At 25.6% G+C, this 10,698-nt stretch overlaps 1 protein-coding gene across 4 annotated transcripts; it reads right to left on the reverse strand.

Annotated features, from left to right (window-relative positions):
• Positions 1–640: 640 nt before the first annotated feature.
• Positions 641–10,511, reverse strand: LIMK1 (LIM domain kinase 1). 4 transcript variants are annotated; one of them, XM_086907968.1, is made up of 9 exons: positions 10,372–10,511; positions 9,550–9,664; positions 9,012–9,452; positions 8,692–8,784; positions 8,087–8,219; positions 7,654–7,886; positions 7,323–7,551; positions 4,895–7,218; positions 641–778 (listed from the first exon to the last, which is right to left on the reverse strand). In XM_086907968.1, the coding sequence occupies exons 1-8, from the start codon at positions 10,391–10,393 to the stop codon at positions 4,924–4,926; spliced, it is 3,561 nt and encodes a 1,186-aa protein (XP_086764094.1). In that variant the 5' UTR covers positions 10,394–10,511; the 3' UTR covers positions 641–778; positions 4,895–4,923. The 4 variants fall into 4 exon arrangements, with proteins under 4 accessions (XP_086764094.1, XP_003699002.2, XP_012349516.2 ...); XM_003698954.4 differs by lacking the exon at positions 641–778 and having other exon boundaries at positions 3,434–7,218; XM_012494062.3 differs by lacking the exon at positions 641–778 and having other exon boundaries at positions 3,434–7,218; positions 10,310–10,399.
• Between the last annotated feature and the right edge of the window lie 187 nt (positions 10,512–10,698).

Raw genomic sequence — 10,698 nt, forward strand, 5'->3', positions numbered from 1 at the left:
AGAAACAAATTTAAAAATATTTTCTGATATTTTTTCTCATTTGATATATATATATATATATATATTTAGTTAATTGAATATCGTATTCATGACAATTTAGATTCAGACAGTGTTTTCATTGAAATACAATTCATTTGAAAAAGTAATATTAAAAAGATGTTTTGTATTTTATATTTTAAAATGTTTTCTTTTTATGTTTTCTATAAAAATTCATTTAATATATAACACATTTTATTAGAAAAACAATTCAATAATACTTTATAAATTTATAATATATATTATAATATTTATAAAATTTAATAAAATAAATAATACATTGAAAAATTTATTTATATCTTTCATAATTCAAATTTTTTAAAAACTTTCATCGTTAATATAAAAAATATAAATTATATGTATGTTAATATTTAAAAAAAAATAAGTATTAATTTTCAAAAAATAGTTAATTTGTGAATATTATAATGCTGCCATTGGTTAATTTAGATTCTAAACATTAGTATAAAAAAATTTTTTATTATTAAAAAATGTATATATTAAATAAGTATATTTAACAAATAAATTTACAATAAACATGTTAATAAAACATTTTAAAAATAAACAGCTTAATTTACAACTGAAAAATGTATACATACATTTAGATCTCTTTAAAATTCTTCAGTGATTTTCTTGATATCCTTTGTCTTTTATTTTGTTTTGTAAAAAAATTTTAAGATTCTTTTATTACCTCTTGGATTGAATGAGATTTTCTTTCAAATTTCTTCTTTGTCTCTCATTTATCCTATAATTTTAAATAATAATTAATAATTATTATATTCAGATTCAAAATATTAAATTTTTAATTTATATAATAATCAATATCAATAAATGGCACTAACAAACATTTACTATTTGATAAAATAATACTAATAATACTAATAATACTAATACTAATAATAATCATTTTTGTTTTTTATGTTTCATGTTTTATTATTATATTTTAATTGTATTTATAATTAAAAATAAAACACAAATTAAGAACTAAACAAATTGTTAGTAACAAAATTCAAATTTAAAAGTGAAAATATTTTCAAGGATAATTTTTTATGTTATTATAAGTAAAATATAACTAAATAGTCATTTTATTTAATATGATCAATTCATCAACATCACACTACAAATATAAAGGTATTTTTAAATTCTATATATATTTTTTTATATCTATCTTTTTAAATATATGCGAATTTATATATTTTTTTATTATTTTTACATAACTTATAAAAAAAATTATAAAATTATAAATATATTTATAATATATTTATAATTATAATATATTTATATATATAATGCATTTACAAAATTTTAACAAATTTTAAAATAGTTTGTAACTTTTTATACATATTTTTTAATCATGGAAGTCAAATTTAAGATATTGTATTCAGAATATATTATATATATATATAAATTTATTTTTATTTTGAAAAACGAAAGTAACATGTGCTGCTATCTATAGTTTGTTCTTTAAACATAAAAGCTATTTAATGAATTGAATTTAATTATCGACAGTTGATAACAGATAGTTTTTTAAAAATTCGATAAATTTTAAATATTTCACTCTTAAATTTTACTTACATTTTTAATAAATAATCATCATTTAAATTTCTGAACAACAAAAAAACAACATTGTTCATATTCTCAACCATTTATTTTTCTCTTTTTTTTCTATTGTAACTAAAACGTTAAACAAAATTATTTGTTCCCTATTCATATAAATTTCAGCATGAAAAATAGTTCGAAATATTACAAACAAATACTAAAAAATTATAGAAAAATGTTCATTTAATAATTAATTTTGTCGATTAAAAATTTTGAGCAATTACCAGAACGAATAATCGTACCAGAAAGTGATATATAATCCATTGAAATAATTTTTTTTCTCATAAAAAATTACCGTTTCCTCTTTCAACAAATATGCTATAAAAAATAATGCACGGTTACTCAGTCTCTTTCAAATATTTTTTTTTTTTTTTCGACATTCGTACATTTATTACTGTCCGTTATAGTTTACATTTTGTTTTTGTAATTTCTTGGGAAATAGATTCTCGAAAGAAATTTATTTCATTTACATACTTTATACATCCATAAAATGAAATTTTTTAATATTTTACTGAGCAATCGCACCATATGATTTTAACAAATTTTATTATAAGTTTAACGTAACCTCAAATTCAATACAAAATTTAATGATTAAAATATATACATATATAATAATTAAGTACACAATCAAGCATAATTTTTTTTAATTAAAGATATAGATGATAGAAGATAAATCTGATGAATTTATCGATTTAAAAAAATATAATAAAAATACTTCTTATATAAAAATTTCTGTTCCAGAATCTTTTCCTACAAAAATATTATTATTGAGAAATTATTTCATGCATAACCTTTTAATTTTTCACGAAGCCTCGGAAATTTTTCGTGTTCCATTTTATTCCATAACAAAGTGTAGTATACGAAATATGCTTTGATTCTATCATTATTGGAGTGAAGAAAAATAATTTGCAAGGAATTGATTTATGAATGCTCCTTATGTCCCACAATATGTTGAACAAAAGGAGTTTAATAATTTACAGAGACTATAAAAATAATGTGTCTACCATTCCAAAGGTTTTCTTCTTCTTCTTCATCTTTTTTTTTTTTTTTTTTTTACAAAAGTTTACATAATTTTTATTGTGCCCGTCACGTGTGTCTATAACGTTTCCTACTTGTTTTACTACGATATTCATAAGTAAGCAACAATAACGAGACTAATACTGTTTGCTTGAAAATCGATATACGACGAGTACTACTCGTCGTTTTATATATGCACGCAATTATTCATACATTATAACTTGAAGATTATTCATTACGCAGACATTTTTAAATATGTGTACATTCGGTATGTGGTTTATACTTATTCAAAACTTTGAAACATTCGATCCAATATATTTGATTTGAGTAGTTTGATTTAAGAATTTGAGAGATTTTAGCTTTTCAGTTAAACTGTTTTAAATGTTTTGAAGAAAAATTTAATGATTCAAAAATACTATTATTTAAAAATTTACTCGAATGTTTCAACAGTTTACATCAAATCTTTCATTTAAACATGTAAATTAAATATTTTTTATTATTTTTGCATGTATTCATTTTTTAATTATGCTTACTTATATCTTGAAATACAGATTTTATATATAGAATTTATTGCACGTATTGTCCATTAAAATTAATATTTGAAAAATTATTTTTTTTTTTGTTTTCATTAATGATTTCAATTTAATATTATAATTTTTCTCCTTATATATTAAAAAATAAGAATTGGGGTTTCTTTATTTTAGTAATATTTCTTCAGTTGACTCCTGTAAAATTTTTTAATTATAAACAGCTTCAAAACACTTTCTATCACAGATAATAAACATTTATTTGGTGTAATGAATCAAAGTGCTTTTAATAACAACAGTATTCAAATTATATATAACATAAAATATTTCCCAAAATAAAGAAAATAATAGTAATACATCTCCAATCATCTAAATTAAAAGTTGAACGGCAAAAAAATATGAATAACAAAGTAAACAAATTTTTGTACATAACATAAAGTGAAATTTTAATTTTTGCAAAAAATATTAAATAATAATAGTTTTTTTGGAATAAGACTCAAAATTAAATTATAATTGATTTAAATCTTTTACTTTACTTTTCATTCTATCTTGATCAAATTAGAGAACAATGTTCTTATAATTAGAATGTAATAGAAATACAACTTTTTTAATAGTATCAAAAGAACTTTTGTCTCTACATTATCAATATAAAGTTTCTTACTGTTAATATATATTCTGTAAACAGTATCTTGAACATGACAAATATTGGAATATATGTATATATACAAAATATATGTACATTTTTATATTGTACACATCATACTATATCATCATTTATATCTTTGTTAATATATATGAAAGTTATTAAGTTAAGTAAAAATAGAATGTAATTTACAAATTAAAAATAATATGAAATAGGAAATACAAATATAAAAAATATAAATAATAATATTAAGAATATGAAGAAAATATCAATATCAAATAAATGAAATTCTATTTTTTATGTAAATAACAAAGATATAACTGATGAATTCAAATTTATACATGTTGATAATTTATACATGCACACTACTATCATGTGGATAATATTTTACAGTATGATGTACATATATATTTGATAAAGAATATTTTTTTTACATTCTATTCTACAAAACTGACTCTACAATAATGTTTACAACTTCTTCAATATAACCTCGTATTTTCAAAAAAAAAAAAAAAAAAAAAGAACTGGAGATGTATCGATCCAGACTTTTGTTTTTGTGTTCTCGAGAACACGTGTCAAAAATTATTACACGTGATCGGCACGTTACAGACACCATTCGAGAAAACCACATATTAATCCTACTGATTCTGAATGTATCAGATAAGATTGTGGATGGAATGTTTTCGTTAGTCTTATAATTATTTAAATTCCTGCTTATAAGAACCACAAGGCAAAATTTTGCATGAATGCGAACTTTCTCTGCGAGTTCATCAGAGGGCACCATTGCACGCACCATCCAAGATATATTTCAAACTCAGAAATTAAAAGCAAAGAGAGTAGCAATGAGATTCATTAATACTGGACATCAAATTATTAATAATACTTATTTTAGATATTATTACGCAATACTACAACACGCTAAACAAAAAAAAAAGTTTAACATTTGATATGATCATTTTGAGAATATGAGAATTAGAAAGAGAAATGAAAAATTAAACAACTTAAATTATTAGATTATCATTAAGCGAAAGAAAAAAACAAATTAATAAAATACGAGATTTGTTTCATTACGAACATGATGCGTTACTTCATTACATGGAAACTTCATAAAGCTGTACTTTCTATAGGTGACGCAGCTCGATTAGGAGTGCAACATCGTTCAGGAGTATGGCACAAATCCGGTGTATGCCTACCGTCTCTTAAATGAACGAACTCTAAATCTGCAAAAAAATTACTTTTCATGGTACCAACTGCACTATCAGAACCAAAACTATCTTGTCTACATAAATCCATATTTTTATAACATCCTGTGTATTCTGTTAAAGAATTAGGCAATTTTCCATCAGGTATCGTTTCGATTACTGTTTTCTTAGAGTCAGATTTGAATTTAGTACAATCTTGGGCGGATAAGGTACAGTCTTTTTCATTATCTATATTAGTCTCATTTCGCATGTTGTAGGAAAGAAAATCATCGTTTTTGGAAAGACTGGAATTTGAATAGAGACTATCTGTATAATAAAACATAGTATTTTTCTTGAAATTTCCTTCTTTATGGAAATCTTCTTTCTGTAAAGTGTTAAAAGGCGAATAGTCTTTATATATTTGATCTTTATGCTTTGCTGTACAATCCAATACTGTGAGACTTCCTTGTCTAGATAATATACTTTCAATATCTGAAATATTACTTTCTTGCCTGATTAGCTTATCATTGATAGATTTATCTTCGGTAATTTCTGCCGAGCTTACATTTATTTTTGATTGCAACGAAGATGAAATAGCTTCAGATTGACTATTTTTTTGTGACAAAAATGCATCTTTTGGTGTCTCCTTTGTGGGAGAAATCTTTGTCCTTCTTAAATAAGAACCTCCCGATGATTTTGAAGTTTCGGCTGTGCTCTTCTTTGTATCATTATCATTTTGACCATCGATTTTATTTTCTTTTTCTACAACATTTATGGATTTTCCAATTTGTCTCAAATAAGAACTAACAGAATTCGTATCTGACATTTTGAACTTATTTTCCAGTTTGATTCTCGAATGACTACCTCCAATTGAATTATATTCATTATATTTCTCTGCTGATTTGGAATTTAAACAATTGTTTACTTTACATAACATTTTGTTATCAATAATATATTCAGAAGTATCTGATAAAGAGCATGGATTTGCTCTGCCCACATAGCGCATTTTTTCAATAGTAGGTATTCTTCTCAAATTGCATTCTGTTAAATCCTTTTTCACATATGAATCTTGTTTATCATTGAAATAATGAACAGGCGATTCATTTGATTTGTTATTTTGTCTCGGAAAGCAACCACTAAATCCACTAGAATCCGGAGAAATAACAATTTCTGGTTTTTCAATTGAAACTTCCTTAGATCGTGAGTTTTGTCTCGAATAACGATTCGAAGTTCCAGGCGAATCGTTTGTTTTGCTATTCTGTCTTGTGTATTTTCCTCGAGAATTTATCACATCAGGCACTTGAAGAATATTACTAGATTTCGTTTCTTCACGTTCCAACGTACTATCGTTACAACCGCTGCATCGTTTCCTCTCTTGATGTATTTGACCTTCTTTAATGGGCTTCAATTGCGGTGCCAAACTCTCTGGAGTTGTGGATTCACTAGTACTTGTGCTAGATCCTATATAATTTCTGATATCGTATTCCAAATTCGATGGTAATTCTGCACCCATTGATAAATGCATTGCCAGTCCTTCCAACCATAATTGCATTATTTCAAAAGGTGGTCTCTTATCGGGATTTAAATCACAACAAAGAAAGGCAATCATATAAAACATTTCCGGACAATTAGAACAAAATTTTTCCTTAAATACATTCTGATTCAGTCCGAAATCTGAAGATCGTGGTAAGTAATCAGGATCTGCTTGAACACGTCCAATGATTTCACAAACAACAATACCAAAACTGAATATATCAACTTTTTCATCATATTTGTTACCCTTCATCATTTCAGGCGCCATCCAATATGGATTTCCAACTACTGTATATCTTTTCTTTCGCTCTTTCTTTGACGTTTTTGCTTCTCCCTCGGAATGTCTACTATATTTGCGATTATCAGGAGAGTTACCATTTTGTATTATCCTTGCTAAGCCGAAATCGGCTACGACTACAGTCTTATCTTCGCGTACAAGGCAATTATGCGAGTTTAAATCTCGATGAATAATATTCATGGAATGTAAGTAAGCCATACCAGCAGCTATATCTTTAGCAAACGATGTTCGTTGTTCCCACGGTAAGATTTCATTTGTATCATGTAACAGAGCTCTTAGAGTTCCACCTGCTATATATTCAGTGACCAAATGTAACTTTTTATCTTTGTATAGAACACCGATGAATCGGAGAACGTTGTTGTGATGTAACGAGCGTAAAACGGCAACCTGTTAAATTTATATAAAATAAAAAAAAAATAAATAAAATAATATAGATAAATATAAGATAATCATTGATAAAATAATTTTATTTTTTAACATAAAAAATTTACCTCTTTTAGAAAATTCTTTTGAGCTTCTTCATCAACTCTATACAATTCTTTTAGCACCATGACTTCATTAGTATCTCTATGTGTAACTTTGAACACTTGTCCAAAAAATCCTGTACCTAACAGTTCACCTTTCACTAAATCACTAGCACGGAATATTCTTTGATTCTTTGGTTCGACACGAAATGATCTAGTTCTGCTTAAGTCACATGTAAGATTTGTGGGTGAACATCTATAAACATATTAAAATGAGAATGAATTTAAAAATAAATATTTAACCATTATTAACCATTATTAACTATTAGAAATATTTCATTCAAAACTTAAACTATACCCATCAAGTAATCGCGACATAGAACTACTACGCTCTTTATGCATAGGATCTCTGGTTCTTCGCAATTGCCTGCTTCGCGTTCCACTGATGTAACCTTCATCTCGTCGTTTAAATAAACGTTCTTTATTTTCAGGGCTTGTTTTTGAACTCGAAATCGATGTCAACATCGCTGCAGATGGTGATGAATACGTGAGTCGTCGAGAAACTGTATCCGGATCGTGTTCAATAGTTAGCTAAAATTCAAAATGTTTATTTTTATTTTTTTATTTAATTATACATTTATTTAATTTAATTAGATTATATTTATTAAAATTTCTATATTTATATTATTATATACATGTACTATGTACTATATACATGTATATGTTATTAATAAATATAATACATTTAAATATGCATAAATTATATATATAAATATTATATATAGAATTACCTGTAAAACTGTATCAGAATACTGTATAAGATTTTCAATACTCTCTATAGGCTGATCTTTAACCGGGGTACCATTTACTTCAAGTATACGATCACCGATATGCAAAGATATGAGATCACTGGACATGTTCAGTCTGTAACACATTTCATGTAATATCTCCAATGTTTTAATAGATATATATACGTACATTTTTTAAACAAAACATGCAAAACTTTGCGTGCATTTAGTTCATATTTGATTTAAATATTATAATTGAAATTAAATAGTAGAACTAATATCCATGTTTATTTTTAATCCAGCAAATTTTTTTGCATTATTATTATATCATCATTATACGTTATAAAATATACATAACATAATCATACATAACATATACTACTATATATTATTTAAATGCATATTCTCTAAAGCATAAACTTTCATTTCACTTCTAAATATAACATGCTTACACATCTATGCAGCACATATTATGAAATAAACAAATAATATTAGATACAAGAAAATTATTTTGCACAAGATATATTTTAGTGTGCAAACATTGAAGGATAATCTAATTTATAACAAATACAATATCTAATGCATATTATTTATTTGTTATGCTGTACCTATGATTAGAGAAGTGGCAGCATAGTCTAAATAGAACCTCCATCACAGAGGCCAGCAGCTTACTGATTTTTCCACGAACATTTCTCATTAACCTGCATTTTAGTTTAAAGTTATTAGAGGCTGCTCATCTATTTTATTTTATTTATTTATTTTAAATAATCACATCCATGCATAGTGTTATAAAAACAATAATTTTTAATTGTTTTTTGTTTTGCACGTTTGTTTTAAAATATTATAAAAAATTGACAATATTTGTTTTAAATTTTAATCTTAATTTACTCATAATAAAAATAAAAAAGAAATATATTTTTATACATACTCAGATATACGAAGTAAAGCACCACAATTTCGAGGACTAGGAGTTGTATCTAATGTCAATTTGATTCCTCTCTGTTTTTCAGAATCAGAAGTATTTGGAGGTATTTCCACTAATCTGATACTGTGTGGTTTCCGTGTAAATGGATAATTAGGTGCTCTATTAATTGGCTGCATTTGTCTCTTATAACAACTTCCACAATATAGTTTAGATCTCTCAACCAATGCATAACTTTCTCCATCTCCAATGAAAGCTCCACAAGAATTACAGGCAAAACATTCTGGGTGAAATTTGTGATCACCTGCCAACATGACAGGACCCGTAATGATTTGACCACAACCTTGACAAGCTTCTCCATAAGCAGCCCAATAATCATCTTTACAAAAAAGTAAGCCATCTTTCTCAAAGTACCATGTGGACAAACCAATATCACATGCTGAGCACCTAAAAAATCACAGTTTTATGAATAACTTATTCTTATGAATAAGTTATTGTTTTGTTACTTTATTTTTCTTTTATTATTAGTATTATTTATATTTACCGAAAACAATCAATATGCCATTCTTGATTTAATGCCTGTATGAATTCATCTTCATCAATTGCATTGAGACATCCAGCACATGTTAATGTCCCACTACTTTCCCCACTTCCCTGATCTAGAAAACATTAAAAACAAATTTAATTGAAAAACCACTTGTGATTAAAAGTTGATATGAATCATTTTTTGCTTTTATAATTTTTTGTTAGAATCTCTTATTATAATGACTTTAAACATTCGGTCTGTATCATATATTTACATTAGATATTTATACATGGGTATTTGCGTAATTTTCATATGAAAGTAACCTGATAATAAAAATTTTATTGAACATTAAATTTTATATGTTTCGAATTTATCGCAGTTACGAAAACAAATATAACGCAGTCACACGGAAAACAAAACGCGTCAGGGACGTATAGTAGGAAGGAAATGTGATTCACGGTTGACATTAGGTAAGCGTTAAGAAAGCAGTTTATCAACCAGCTGACAATAAATTAGCTAATTCTAAGATGATTAAAGCTTGTCAATAAAAGAATCATATCACTGAAATTATAAAATACTTTTCGAAGCATTGTTTGCTCATTAATGCACGATCGGAAAAATATAGTTTAAATGAATGCGTAAATAAAGTTTCTTGAAGAGCGTGGGCCAAGAGACTTGGAAGACAGGACGCCCACGCGATCTACAAAGGATCAAGCGTACACAAAAAATCATCGATCAATTCATTTGTCATATATATAACTCGAAAAATTATACATACTATATTGTGAATTCAGTCAATCCGTTCAAAAGTAATAATTTACATTGCCGAAAAAGACGTACCGTTTGACGAAACTTCATCCATCACAGCATTTAGGTAGAACTGACACACTCCCACTCCGCGCTTTGATCATTGAATATATAGTAAACAGATTCGAAATCCATTCTTGATGCGATGGACATTGCGCAATGGCGGGAAATTTGATATTCATAAAACTAAAAATTTTTACAATATAAATTATTTTCAAATAAAATATAATATTAAATATGGTAAAATAAGATGTTCTTTTTATTTAAGAATAAAATAATCTTTAAAAATTAAATTATTTTTAATATTAAAAAAATTTAGAAAAATTTTGTTTTAAATTTTTTAAAATTCATTGTTTTCTT

Source organism: Apis florea, unplaced genomic scaffold (genome assembly GCF_048593485.1).
Source record: "Apis florea isolate Af1SG1 unplaced genomic scaffold, ASM4859348v1 contig_3036_pilon, whole genome shotgun sequence".
Classification (NCBI taxonomy): domain Eukaryota; kingdom Metazoa; phylum Arthropoda; class Insecta; order Hymenoptera; family Apidae; genus Apis; species Apis florea.

Coding starts and splice junctions, on each gene's coding strand:
- LIMK1 (XM_086907968.1), bottom strand. CDS start 10,393: ATGGATGAAGTTTCGTCAAACG. Junction 8,220..8,691: donor TGCCACTTCTCTAATCATAG/GTACAGCATAAC, acceptor AATGTGTTACAG/ACTGAACATGTCCAGTGATC. Junction 7,887..8,086: donor ATTCTGATACAGTTTTACAG/GTAATTCTATAT, acceptor TTTGAATTTTAG/CTAACTATTGAACACGATCC.